The 15,348-nt window shown below is 38.9% G+C and overlaps 1 protein-coding gene across 1 annotated transcript in view; it reads left to right on the top strand.

Annotated features, from left to right (window-relative positions):
• The first annotated feature begins 253 nt into the window (after window positions 1–253).
• LOC136252077 (testis-expressed protein 11-like) overlaps window positions 254–15,348 on the top strand; it is a 66,062-nt gene continuing 50,967 nt past the window's right edge. The window contains exons 1-2 of the mRNA XM_066044434.1: window positions 254–369; window positions 6,596–6,805. Coding sequence (XP_065900506.1) covers window positions 297–369; window positions 6,596–6,805 — 283 coding nt within the window. The 5' untranslated portion in view covers window positions 254–296. The remainder of the gene's footprint in view (window positions 370–6,595; window positions 6,806–15,348) is intronic.

The following is a 15,348-nucleotide window of genomic DNA, read 5'->3' as shown; positions in this document are numbered from 1 at the left end:
TGGCTGCAGCTGGCTAGCTGAAAGAGTTGAATTTCAAGTCACGCGGCTTTCAGCTAGCCAGCCGAGGGGACAGCTGCATACAGCCAGAAGAATGGAGGAAATACTAATACATAGTAAACCTAGATTCAGTAATACCCTAGCTAGCTGCTAGCTGTATCAACCAGTTGCAGCTCTCCATATGGCCATATAGATGCTTCTAGCTGAGCACCCTAGATCCGACCTTCCAGCAAAGTTGACGCGCGCCCTTATTAAGAATTGTGGCGTCGCAAATTCAAGTATACGGATTCAGCCAGGTGATGTCAACGGACAATGTGAAAATGAGTGCAGAACCTCCTGATAAACTTGCAGGTCTACTGACTGCCATACAAGGTATTGTTTATGTATGTTTATGGGTATAAGGTATTAAGTAAAGGGGTTTCCGGACAGCTGCGTATTCGGGACACTTCGATTATACCCCGCTACTGAAGGATGAAATGGAAACCAATCAGCCTATGGTTTGAGTACCTAAGTACCCCACTTGTTTGCCATAAAATATTTCTCGATAGCTTCAAGGTCATCACGATTTTGCTTGTGCATGCAGAATATTTTTGTGTAAAAAACTTTCTATACGCGTGGTAAAAGATTGAGGGCATCGTTCATAATTCTAAGCGACCATATGTAACAAAAATTGTCTATACAGTGAACGGATATATGGTTTAGAGACAATACAACTGGATTCAAAGCCCATTACCTGCGTCGTGTTAACTAAAAGCGCAATCAACACAACCAGCAGCCCGGAGAAGCCTGCAGCAAGGATCCGCTGGGCCACATTGCTAAAGTATGCTGTTTCTGCCTTCAGGCAAGGGTTGGTACAGATTCCCAGGCAGTAGATCAAACGTTGCATCTTTGAAAGCGTTGTAAGGCAACTGCAAGGTCAACGCAATTCTGCTGCTAAAAAAACGCTGCCAGAAACAAAGTATCCAGGCGAACAGAACGCTGTCAGTCTCTGCTAGGCCACAGCACCATAGATAATATACCCTAACAGGGATTAGCCCATACCTATTGGATCTTATGTTGTGCGGGTAAAACATCTCAAAATGTTGGTAAGTAGGTCGGTTAGATAATGATAATCAAACGGTACGGTCGTACTATTTAAGTAGGGATCGTGGTGAATGTTTCGCATGCCACCCAAAACTCTGCCTTTAAAAATCATCCTACAGAAATTTTACGTGGCGAAAATTACCTTTACGGAATAGTACTAGTCCATATAATACAACAAAACAGTTACAGGTGGCTGGATATAAAATTTTTAAAACTTGCCAACAACTCGAATTTTAGTCTCACTGCCTGACCACAGTCGCAAGCCTAGAGCCCAAACGAAGCAGCATACAGTCACCATTTTACGCCACAACAACAAACCCACCGGTGGAATGTGCCTTTTGGGGTTCTGACAAGTGTCCGCCTTGTCTTTCCTTTTATCTTCACAATCAGGTTGGTTGTCTTCTTCAAGCATCGAAACCCTACCAAGGCATTAATTTTCCGTATCAACACTTTTTTGTAGACACCACAAAATTATTTTAGAAAGCACTTATGCTGCTGAAAGAGCGGGTCGCTTATAATTTCAAGTGTTACATGTGAAACACCAATATCATGTGATTATCATTCTTATTTGAGATCAAGCAAAAAGATAGTCTGTCGGGCCCGTGCAACATAAGATCCAATAGGTATGGCCTTAATGACAAAGTTAGCAACGCGTACTGATGTCACAGCAAATCCTCGATACGGTTGTACGCGGACCCACCCACAAATTTAAGTGCCTTTTTGGTTGCTAACTGTCCGCTACTATAGCAAGGACAGTGTTCAGTCCGTTCATCGCGGCTGCTACTTCATAAGTCTTTCGTAATATGGTATTTTACTTACTCTTAAAAGATTCTCACGTAAGTACGTATTCTTACGTATGCTCACATGGAAAGCTGTACGAATTACGTAAATTATGACATAATGAACAGGGTCCGTCCACAAGCACTTTTTTATTATTTTCTAAGCAACAAGTGATATTTATAGAAAGAGAATTGTTTCAGTGCAAGCATATAACTCCAAGAAGTGTAATTATCAAAATTTCCTTGTTTTGGTAAAATATTTTGAGTGAAATGAAAATAGGTTTCGTAGTTTTCACTCCCCATAGTAGCAATTTATCAAACATGCTTGTGAACATGTGAATAACTTTGTTTAATGAGTGTATTCAACACTATGGTTAATTAACATTGTACTCATAAAGTTGTTTTTAAGGTTGCCCAGTAAAAGTAGCCGTAGGGCGTATTCCTGGTGACTATAGTAACAATACTCATGGCTATTGCACATACAGGTACAGTAATTACCAGCGTAGCTATTTACGTCTGCTCTAATGAGATAAAAGAAGGTGTTAATTGGAAGACAACACAAGAACTGGGAAAAGAAACAACAGGCTTTAATGCAAAGACGAAGTTTTGTCAGGGATCTCTTAAAAGTATTCTTTTTGGTAAACAGCATGCTCAGGGAGGATGCAATGACAATCCAACAAACCATCCATTTTTTAAAGAATGCTGGTGTCAATACGAATTCAGGCAACTGTGGCAACAAACCCTGTACAGTGGAACCTCTCTTATCCGGGCGGTCTGGTACACACTACTGTCCGTATTTCAGAAATGTCCGTAACTAAGAATAGCATGCTATTATGCTAAAGTGACTAATTTAAAAACTAATATTGCTGTTATTGCTATATATCAGGTAGTGCTATGCAGTTTAGTGGGCATAGGGGAAGATACTACAGAGCATTCATGGCCACTTCCCTGGGCTGTAAAAATGGATTATCACCTAGCAACCAAGTGATAGTTATTATTAGTAGAATAAACAAGCCACCAAACTGGTAAACAGCAACCTTTAGGCTCCCTTCTTGTGCTTTCATGTAAACCAAACTTCATTATGGTCAATAAACTACAAGCCACATGACCAATTTGGGCTGTCCGGACAATGGAGGTGCCCGGATAATAGATGTCCGGATAATAGATGTCCGGATAATAGATGTCCGGATAATAGATGTCCGGATAATAGATGTCCGGATAAGGGAGGTTCCACTGTACATGGAAACTACAGAAAGAGACCATTACTTCAAGATGCTGAAATTGATGAAACACCACGAAGAAGAAACCACGAAGAAAACGTGGTAAACCATAGAAGCAATATTATTATTACTGCTATAACTAGACAGATGCTATAGCATCGAGGGGCGAGCCTGATCAAGTTAAGTAGTGATGCTCATGCATTATAATGGATTGAGATGATATTGCCACAAAAAATGAATAATTGCAAAGTACATAAAGCAATAATTGTACAAGTGTCATTTAATAAGCAGTACGTTCATGACGCAACCTGTGATACGGAAGTCAACTGTGTCCTTTGAATTAATGGTATACACCAGTACAGGTGCTGACAGCAACTGGTCTTCAAGGTCGATGCTGCTTGTGTGAGGCACTGCATACGCCAAGATCTGATTTAGAATGTCATTGAAAATGGTGACTTTATAAAAGGGTCGTCAAATGATGGCAGTTGGCGTGTAACAGCACTATCATTGCAATCCGTAGCAGCAACTTGTTCTCCTTTCGGATACAACACGTTCTCTTCTTCGTTGCGACAAAGCCCTTCGTTAATCTATAGTCATCTGTGCATACCTGCCTCTATCATATTCCCTACGTCTTGCAAGTCGCTCTTCTCTTTGCTCGGGGGTTTCCCTATTCCGCCTGGCTCTGTACTGCTCCCTCCTTGTCCTCAATCTTTCTTCTCTTTCCATCTGCAATCTAATCCTGGCATGGTTCACGTTACGACTGAGCGATATTTAGAAATGGCATGATATTTCCGTGCACACACACCGTGGCATGGTTGACCTTATGAACCATATTTAGAAATGGCGTGATATTTCCGTGCACATACTCCGTGGCATGGTTGACCGTACGAACCATATTTAGAAGTGGCATGATATTTTCGTGCACGTACTCCGTGGCATGGTTCACTGTACGAACCATATTTAGAAGTGGCATGATATTTTCGTGCACGTACTCCGTGGCATGGTTCACCGTACGAGCGATATTTAGAATTTTCGTAGTTTTCCGTTTTCGATCGCGAATGGTTCACCGTACGAAATCTCTCGCTAGTGTGGGGCTCGCTCAGGCTCGCCCCAATAATCATACTGTATTATATATGATATCACAAAGTATATTACAATATAGGATATTGCTTCGTAATTTCTTTAATTCTTTACGAAGTCCTTTCTTTTTCTTACTTTTGACACACGACAAGTGTTCGTACAGTTCCATCCATTGTGGTTATGCTATATCCACAGATAGTTAGCCACATGCTTATGATGGCAGTTAATAACTCGGCCTTCTACTCATCATTTTGCATGCTATTGCTTACAACATCCCAGTAAAGCAAAACATTAACATCACTCTTTACAAATCCCAGTATTTCTCTCCCGGATGACTGTACAGTGGCATTTACTCCCTGCCCAAGATGAGTTCTTAACCTCACTTGTATAGCTTTTCAATTTCTTTAAATAGCAAAAGAGACATCATTTACTTCATATAGTCCACCTCCGTTAATAACCCACTGGGATGTATACTCCATAAAAAGATGTCACTGGATGCATAGAGTCTTCGTTGTTTGGTTTTATTCTATTCAAGCATTCCACAAATGTTGCGTACTTCTCCCCATGCTGCTTCAAAAAAATTTGGTACAGTTTCTTTGCCACATATCCACAAGCATACTGTACTGTGACATTCTCTTCGCCAACTGTTAACTTGGCTAGTGTTTCAACTGGTTGTTCCATGTGTGTCTTGAATATAGATGTCAATATTTCTTCAAAGTTTTGCTGGTTCGTTAGTTACTAACGGTTCTGTCATGATATGAGGACAGCTTAATGCCTCACACTATTCCTTCCAATATTTTGGCAATTTGTTGGCCCGTAGATACGTCTGCAAATTCCATCCATATCAAGTTGTGCTGGTGTTGTTGACTTACTTACATGTAGCACTGACTGCATTGTAGATATTAGAGCTTCGAAGAAAGACTTAAAGCATTCCTGCCTGTCTTCTTTCTTTAAGACATGAAGCAACTCCAGGACGCATTCCTTAATTCTGCCAGTCCTAGCCGTCTCCACAGCTAATTCACCCCTCTTGAGTGAACTGCACACCTGACTGGCTAGCTCCCTCTACAGTACTCACAATGTCTCTTCTAAATTCATAGCACTCGAGCTCTTAATACGGTTACTATTGTTGCATCATGTTTACTTTAGCGCACTACGTAATATTTTCACGTGACCGTAATGAAGATTGTCAAACGGTTGTTAAGTTCATCACTAATCCTTGTTAGGGTATATTATCTATGACGGCACTCAGTGGAGTACAGCAATTCCCATAGCATTGCCAAGTATGCGTAATTTTACTGGTGTCCAGAAACCCCAGCCATATTAATTTTTAGTGTTTTCTCAATTTGCAAGTTTGGACCGTTCTTTCTCCTAGCGCCCTATACTTTACCACTCACAATTTATACAACTGATAGCCTATTTCATTGGCTACAATTCGGTACCAAGCATGCTAGAATCCGTTCTTCTCTCGATGAGAAATAACCAATTTTCTAATACATGTAGTCCGGAAACACCCGCCCTTACCTTATACTGAAAAATTGTAACGTTGTTTGGTGCTGACTCTATTATCTGTTGGTTTTTTTTTGTTGTTTTTTTTCAAGTGTTTTGTTGCCATCATCACTAGCAGTACAACCTATACAGCTGTGTGTAACTCGGTGTGTAATTAACAATAACGAGTTTTCCTCTCAATCATTGTTTTAACTCGTTATGAATGCAAGAGAGCACTCTACACGGCGAGTATGAAGTGTTTCTGATTGTTTCATATTCTATTGTTCGTACTTTTTGGGAAGCAGGATTAGTAAGGCTAGTTTTAGCGATTTACAATGTCACGCACATGATTAATCATGCTGTCTTAGTGGGTTGTGTTTAAATAGCTTCATGATCAGACGATCAGTAAGTGTTAATACAATCTATTTCTAGCTATAAAATGAACTGGTAGGATTAGTTGGCTGGTTTTAGCAATTTACAGTGTCATGCACATTCCTTAAATATATTCTCCACATAACTGTACTCTATTTGCCCTGGTGTGCTGTATTTGCCCTTGTGTGCTGTATTTGCCCAATTAAGAGCGTAACAGTACTTTATGACTCATACAGTACAGTTATGCAGCTAATTAGTACTGTATGGGCAATACAGTATGCGGCATCACTTTGATCATCCCACGCAAAGTACAATATTGTAAAATAAAGCATTGTATTCTATCGTCGTTAGCTGTGTAATGGTGAATTATATCATAAATGCATGGTGGTATGACAATCTAATTAAGGTGTGGTTTGGGACAGTAACATTGAATCAACTGTTGTTGACTAAAACTCCACATAACACCTACGTATATGGTATGTATGTCCGGTAAACACTATCCAGTAAGTCTTAATATCTTATAGTTGAAACTCAATGAATGACATATTTCTACACATTACCTATTGTTCTTCCCTACAGACCTCACTACCCAGCTGAGTACTAATGGAGGTTGTTGTTCAGAGCTAGCTAGTAGAGTAGTGGAGATGATGGAGGTGTTCCCTCCATTAGACCAGTCCAACAGACACACTAACACTTCACTACAACTACACACAATGGCCATCACATTATGGAACTTGGCTGTCACTATGAAGACCAAGGATAACACTTCTAATGAACTAAATGCTCAATGTGAGAATGTGTAGTGTAATATTAACTTGTAGAAACTGTCTAGTACTTCATTATGAGTACAGTGAATCCTTAGTTATCTATCTATATATATATAAAGCTGAAAAGCTGTCTGTCTGTCTGTCTGTCTGTCTGACGGTCACGCTGCTTACTCACCAGACTTGGCGCGAATCGACATAGTCTGTGCTGATAATGAAGCGCTCATCATCCGCCTACTCTAAGATTGTTATCACGAGTTCACGCGTGCTTCCGTTCGGTCTCTACAGCGCGTAGAAGGCCAAGGTGTAGAGAAAACTTGAGCAACATTCCTTTGAAAACCACAGCACATACTGTTCAAGTGGTAGAACGCCTGACTAGCGTGTAAGAGGTCGTGGGTTCAAATCCACGTGTTGACAGATTTTTTTCTTTCTACTCAGTACCTTTTTGTGAACACCTTTTTAAAACACGACTTTTAGCTCATCATATCTTGGCATGCAAAGCACGTATCGAGGCGGGACTTTAGCGAAATTAAACGCCCATCATCTGGCAACTCGAGTGTTGTTGTGGCAAATCAATACGTGCTTTTGTTCGCTCTTTATAGGGCGATGAAGGCACTGGTGTAGGGAAGGATCACTGAAAAGTTGAGCTACATTCCTGTCAAAACCACTGATAAACAACTGTGGCGATTTGTGCACCTCCCTTAACCCAAGTTATTATAACCAGCCAGGGTTCAATCCCCGCCTAGGTCATAACTTTTTTTTTCACTTTTGAGACCTTTTTGATGCACCTTTTTGCTCTATCTGTTCCATGCAAGTCTTCATCTACAAACTCTTATGATCAGTTTTTCAGCACTGGCACTGAATTACCTCACATAATAGGGACTCTTATAGTACTTTTGGGACAGGGCAGACAAATTGCCAACATATTTGTCCATCTGTGTGTTGGTCCAGTGTGTTGTATTAGAGTAGGTAAAAGCTTCTTTCACCAGTATCCAGAATATCTACATCTTTGTTTTAAACACATAGGTGTGCAATGACATGAAAAACTGTTTGTTCAGACTTACCTCAATACTGCTGTAGTAATAGGCAGCTTGCATGATTGAACAAATACTACTGTGCATCTGAAAAATGATAATACTGGAACCATGCAGATCCATAGTTTACACCGAGGAACTGCATCTGACCTGGCACAACTGTTTCACTATCCTGCTTACATGCTTTCACTCTAAAGATTCATACATTACCTTATTGGTCAATTACACTGCAGGTGTTTCAAAACTGGGTTTTTGTATGGCAAGAGGTATATGTGTCACTGCAACATCAGTACTGAAAGTGCATAGGACAAGTTCTGAACTTTTGCTTGCCATGCAGTAACTATAACTGCAAATTGTGTTGACTTTAAATTATGCTCAAGTTCATTTCTCTTTGTGACAGTCGGTAAGGTAAACATCAAAATGTAGAAACTGAAACTGTACCGTGTGTACACAACCTGTATGTAATGTAGGGTATACTGTATACAATTGCCTTAGCTCGCATGCAGTTTAACTAATTAGCTAGCCTTGCATGCATGCTTCACTATAAATTATTATGTACTGCATAAGGATCATGTACTTTAAAGCACTATCGACATACATGCTACACAGCAAATATAGGACACTAATATTTATGCTTGGTTCCCAATATATTAATCATCGTTGCATTAGTTCTCATGTAAAGCAGCAAAAGTTTCATTTGTTCTATACAGCACGTTGAAGTCACTGGTAGGGAAGATGCACTGAATAATTAAGCTACATTCCTGTCAAAACCACAAACAATAAACTTTAGTGTTTTGCATCATTAATGACATAAGAAAACCTCATGCTCTTTAAAAAATGTGACATCACCATGTACCCTACATAGCTACATTAGCAGTGCTGGTGTTTAATGCTTAGTCCCTCTTCGTGGCATTAAAATGTTTAATGTGGAGATGGTCCTGCACATAGGGCAGGTACCAATGCTAGTATCCTATAATCCAACAAGTGAATGTGTTACAATATAATACTCTCAATAGCAGCTTGACATATTATTTCAAGTGATTAGTCTATAGAATTAGTATTACACTTGTTTATCAAGGTTTCTTAACAAAAATCTGTAATACTGATCTGATTGGCTGAAATAGTGTGGTGTACAGTGGCATAGGCCCTGGCATCAGACTACTTTGCCCCACCATCAGCCACCCAGAGCAACTAAAGACGTGGGCTGGATTAAAGTTAGCTATTGTAGCTACAAGACTAGATAGCATAATTTGCACAATACTAACCGTGTTATGTTTTTCTTTCCAACTAGTCGATGGACAGAGATGGGATTATCCAAGGGATTTTCCCTATGAGTAACTCGATTGTGTACAAATAATAGGAGGCAATAAATAGAAACAAGATCATGTGATTACAAAAAGCCGTACAGCAGAGTAAAGGACAAGAATTTGTATTAGTTCTTCCAGTATAGTGGGATGAACAGTTAACATTTGAGTATCATTGTAGTCAAAACTCAGATCAGAGAATAGAGTTGAGGCAGCCTAGGCATTAGCAACCGTCAGCTATGTCAGATACTATTTTGTGATAGTTAAAACAGTGTGGAGTACTTGTTCAGTTAGCAATTTTTTTTTTTTTGGGTTTCTCTAGGCTGACTAGTGGCATTGGCAGGGCATAGTCTTCATGTGATACAACACGAAAGTGCCTCATGCTTTAATTCAGGTTTCTTCTTAGTCTGGTATTAAGACACAGAGATGTAGTAAGGAATAAGAAGGCCAAAAGCTAGCTAGCGTTCACTTAGAGCAAGGTTACAGTACATTAGTCATCTTGTATACAATAGTGTAGTAGCTATACGTAGTGGTGTATACACATTACTTTTAAAATGCTGTGTTGATGTCCATAAAGATGGACATGTGTTTGTGTGTTGCATGGTCGAATGGCTTGCCCACCAATGCCCTGGCATGACAAAAAGTCTGACTACACCACTGGTGGTGTGTTTCTATTGGAAGTAAATGTCCGACTTGACAGTGTTACCATAGTGATAGATGGCCCATAGCATAGCAACAATATGGTTGCTAGGCAGCAATTACTTTTTAAAGGTAACTCGTACAATACAAAGTACATATTACTTGCAACTGAACTATTTAGTTACAGTTACATACTACTCATAAAATATAGTAATTGTAATAATATTACATATTATATTACTTTGTGTCCACAGCCTTAAGCTGGCATGTGTGAAACTACCACCTTATCTCGTGACATGATTGCGCACTTGGATAAATTGAATGTAAGGTTCCTGTCAGAACTCCATTTGTATAGTGAGTCAGTATCTTTTTGCAGTTGGTCTGAGTCAGACAAGTTTCCTACAGTTTTGAAACATTTGGTATCATCAGCAAATAATAGTATTATAGAACAGCATAGTCTGGGATGTCATTGAGAAACAGTAAAGGACCTAATATACTCCCTTGCGACCCTTGGGGAATTCCAGATAAAACTGGTAATAAGTGGGAATGTTTGTTGTTGATTTTCACACATTGCTGGTGGTTTAGTAAGTATGACTTGAACCAAAGCCATAAATTACCTGAGATACCCATTGATCTAAGAAGTTCATTGTATGGTACACTGTCGAAGGCCTTGCAAAAGTCCAGATAAATTACATCTGTTTGATCTTTGGCATTGATAATGTGATTAAATAGGATTAGTAATTGGTGTGGTGTTGATCTGTTGCTCAAGAAACCAAACTGGTGAGGTGATAGGCAGGTTGTGATGTGAAAGATAATCTTGTTATAGACCAGACGCTCCATCACCTTGGATATATTGCACAGTAATGAGATTGGACGCATGAGACTTATCGCCAGATTTGAAAATGGATACTATGGAGTGAGTGCACCAGTCTGTAGTGCTTTCGTAGACTAAGTGTGAATAGAAAATGTAAAGGTTTGTATAACGATAAAGCACAAAGTTTTAGAATTTTAGGCCCTATGCCATTGATTCCTGTAGATTTCTGAGGATCAAGGGAGTCGTTGAGTGCCTCAAGCACTTCATCTTCAGATATAGACACAGAGACTAATTGGTTATCTATGGAGGAATCAATGGTATTGACATCATCTGGAAGGTCAAGTCTAATGGTAGTAAATATAGAATGGAAGTATTGGTTAAAAAGAGAAGCTTTGCTAAAATTGTCCTATGTGCTTAAACTGTTTAGTTGTAGGAATTAAATGGGAGTTGGTTAGATTTCGTACGTATGTATTGATAAACTTTTAAGCATTGGTAGAAGCAAAGTTGTGTATAAGAGTGGATTCGTAAGTTGACTTCGCTTGGATGAATTCGTTGTTGAGATTAGTTTCAGCTGTGTGTAGTCTTGTCTTGTTGTTTACAGTGGGTGACTGAAGATACTTTTTCCTTAAAGTGTGCACACATTTGATATGATGTCTCAAAGTTGGCATCTTGGTTGTTGATTTGGGCCAAGTTTAATCTAAAGAAGAAAGTGTAACAGATTTTATGGTGTCCAGATGTACTCAACGTCACTGGAATGGAGAAGTCAGTACTACATAAGTACATATTAAGGCTTTCATAATCTCCTCTGGATGTAGATATAGAAAGGTTCTCTTATTTGGTGATGATTCAGATTAATTTGTTTATTAATTTTAAATGATATCATGTGGTGATCCGATTTGAGAGAGGAGGAAGTTGTATCGTTGACTGAAATACTGTGAATTAGTTTGTCACAGTTACTGATTGCTAAGTCCAATGTGTTTCCATCTATGTGTGTTGGGAATTCAATTAGCTGGAAAATTTGTACTGAAAGACCGGGTCACAAAATAACGTAGAGAAATTAGAATCAACACTTAAAGATGTCCAACAAATATATGTCGTATTAAAATCTCCAAGAATAACAGCAGATTGCAATATGTTAGAAAGAAAATTTTAAAGGTTTTGCTGATAAGTGGCAGAACTGTTTGGGGGATTGTATACTAAACACAGGGATTGTGGGTGGTGATTTGGACAACAATTACTTCAATATTGTTAGGACTTGGAAAGATTTTACTAGGGATGGATATGTCAATGGCTAGCGTAACTCCACCTCCACGAGAAGTACAATCTTTACGGTAGATAATGAAATTGTTGGGTAAAATTTCTTTATCAAAAGTGTGATCACTGAGCCAAGTTTCAGTAATGGTAAAATTTTAAATGACAATGCGTACGCAAAACTAATAAGTGAGGGTAATTTGGTAACAATGCTTCTAGCATTCCATAGGCACACGTCGATATCTAGTCAAATTGAGACAGAATTGAGATCCATTGGTTGGGAAGTAGGAGTAGGGTTTGGTGTTGCAGTAGTTGTAGTTGTAGATCTGGCTTCTGGAGTTGTTGACAAGAACACTAACTTGTTTTCAAGTACCTTGGCAAAAACCGCATTGTCTACAATGAGGGAATTACGGTGGATTTTGGTTTGTTTCCAACTGTATCCATTTTGTAGTAACTGCTATCGTTGCTTGAGTAATAACTGTTTACTCAGTCGTTCCTGTTTTGTCATATCGGGCTTTATGGTAATTGATGATTGGAGGTCTCTTTTCTTTGATAGAGTACTAAGGACATCAGAGAAACATAGGAATTTCACTAGGATTGGTCTTGGCCTTTGGCAGTTTCTCTGGTATTTCCCAAGTCGAAAATGATCTTTGATGGCATAATCTTCAATGTTGTCATTGATATCAGAAGAAGTTTCTACTACTTTTGAAAGATCACTCTGGATATGCTTGGGGCTTTCTTTCCTCTATTCCATATACTATCACATTGAATTTTCTGTCAGCTGTGTTATATTCTGAGGTTTAGACCGCCCCAGCAGGTATCTGATTGAACAGAGTGTATTGAGCATTCCCTTCTAGTCTTGTTACATTTTGTGTGAGTATGTGTACTTAGATATTCGCTGGCATTTTCAAGGGATTTTGAGATTCTTACCTCAAGCTGCTGCAGTTTGTTCAAGGCCAGCTCTGGAGGGGGAGCCGAGTAGGCCATGGCCCCCCAAAATTTTTACAACTACAGTCAACTTGACTAGATTATAGTAGACTAACAGTACGCAAAGCCATACAATCCCGTGCAAGTCTGCTGCCTTTTTGTAGTAAAACTTACACTCAAGACTTCTTGTAAAATGTAGCAGTATAAAACACTAGTCTGCAAAATAGGTTAGAGGACTTAGATACTGTGCTACAGCAGTCTATACCAGTCTCTCAAATGTGAAATATTGCGGGAAAGTCTTCATCAAAATATTTGTAGGTGCCTTATTGTCTATGTGGTGCAATTGAGGCCACACCTCTATTACAGCGGTATTCATCTAGCAACCAGCCAATAAGCTTACTGTAGATTGAATGTTTACACATGCGGCTGTTAATCAACAAATTCAGTGTAGTGCATTCATTTATTTAAAGGATAACTATCTCCAACTCAAATTAGGCTAAATATGCTTCTAGGTAGCACTTCCTAGGTGATAATTTTAAAAAAACATTTCCTGGGGGAGCATGCCCCCAGACCCCCCTAACAGTAGCATGCTGAGTGTGCTTCACACACTATCTACCACCCACCATGGATGGCCCACCCAACCCAATTTGGCCAGAGCCGGCCCTGTTGTTCTCAAGGAACTTATGTTTTTCTTTTTCATCAAAAAAACTTCAGTGCTAGTTTGACCTTTGGTTCACAACAAGAGCAAAAACACATATACACCACCTGGGGAGCCAGAAAGAGTTTTATACAGACTTTTAGACAGCCAACACAATCTCTATGTTCCCAATTAGAGCACCGTTCACATTGTACACCATCAGATTGTATTGACTTACCACATTTGACACAAAGGTCCTCCTTCTGCTTGTTTTAAGCTATGGTGTCAGCAGTCGACTCACTTGCGGCTTTCTTGTGAGGTGGTGAATCGCTGTTTCTCTGTCTCATTTCTCTGGCGTGGCGGACTACTTCACCAAAAGTTGGTGACATATAGCGACACAAATGACACATGAAAATCGTGAGAAACACTAATCCCGGGTCTTGGATTCTTCTTGGTAAGGAGAGAAAGATCCTAGCCACACTTTGTGTCACACGATTTTTTTAATGCTCTTTTTGTTGTGTAACAATCTGCACTCTATTCTAGCAGTGTTGATTAGTGTCATGCTCTATAATATATGTAGTTCACGAAGTGAAAATACAGTCTAAAGAACAGAATAAGGTTGATTAGTATAATTTCAAGTCTTGATAGCATTGTATTAACCAATTTGCAGGAACAAGATGGAACTAAGTAAGAACATACTCACCAAAATGATGATAGAACAAAGTGACTGGATGTTGAAGATCATGAACCAATGGCTCATTGAAATGAAGTAGCTAAAATGCACTATTTTGCTATGCTAAATGACTTTGATCAATAGTATAATAACTTTTGACTTATTTACCTGCAACAAAGCAATATTTGCATGTACTATTTATTTAATTTAGCATTGTATTTATGCTGAATTGTATAGCTGTAGCAGCCAAGTTCATGATTGTTATTACTATAGCTGTGTACTAGAGTTAGCTATAATATGTAAATTCCATTATCTATGGTAACTTAACACTTATCCCTTCACATTAACTACAGTACTGTATATTAACCATCTCACTCTGTGTATTCTGTGAAGTCAAATAATTTTGCCAGTGTTCAAATTACAATAACTACACTGTACACTTGTCACATAGCCATCTTCTTGTTTTCATCAAGCACAGGCTTTGTGGTAGGGTAACACAGATGCCAGCATGATACCACTCCTTACATTAATCACATGCTATCATGTCCATCATTCGTGGCATTCTGCATATGTAATAGACACTGATAGTTTGTCTGTTATTCATTAAATTATTAAAAATACAATCCATACCGTGCATGTATTTGTACCGTAATATTTTCTATAATACTGTACCGGCTTTGACAAATCTCATACCACCCAGCTCTAGGTACTGGTTTATTACCGAAGCAAAGAGTGGTGACTAATACAATGACAAATATTCCACAATCATGAGACCCACTTTGCCTCTGGCAACCAACATATTCTAAGATGATTTCTGAGTAACTTTTATTCATTATACAAGAGATTTGTTGATGGATGTTTGGTGGTGACTATAATACTGTTTGTGTCGCATCAATGATCAATGAATTTAACCATGACTTGGGAGACTGGATGATGGCTTTATCAGATTCTAGAAGTACTGTACGTACCAATTCTTTTAGCCAGTAGTTGACAGTTACCATTTCTCCTTCTTCATTGTCTTTACAGTCAGAGACAAGGATGGCGGGGCTCTCATCAGGATGAAATTGAATGTTAAGCTCCTTGTGTCTTTCTCTACAGCCTTTGCTAATCTGTAGGCTGCTTCATTGTGGCAAGGAATTGGTTCGTGATCTTCAACATGCAGTTTCTTTGTTTTATCATCTTCATTTTTGGTGAGCATTTTCTTCAATATTTAATTTCATTGCTCCCGTATATTGCTCCTGCAAATATATTTGTATGATAAGATAAAAAGCTATACATGTAACATAACT

Source organism: Dysidea avara, chromosome 4, assembly GCF_963678975.1.
Source record: "Dysidea avara chromosome 4, odDysAvar1.4, whole genome shotgun sequence".
Taxonomy (NCBI): Eukaryota; Metazoa; Porifera; class Demospongiae; order Dictyoceratida; family Dysideidae; genus Dysidea; species Dysidea avara.
This window is presented reverse-complemented; position numbering and strand designations above follow the sequence as displayed.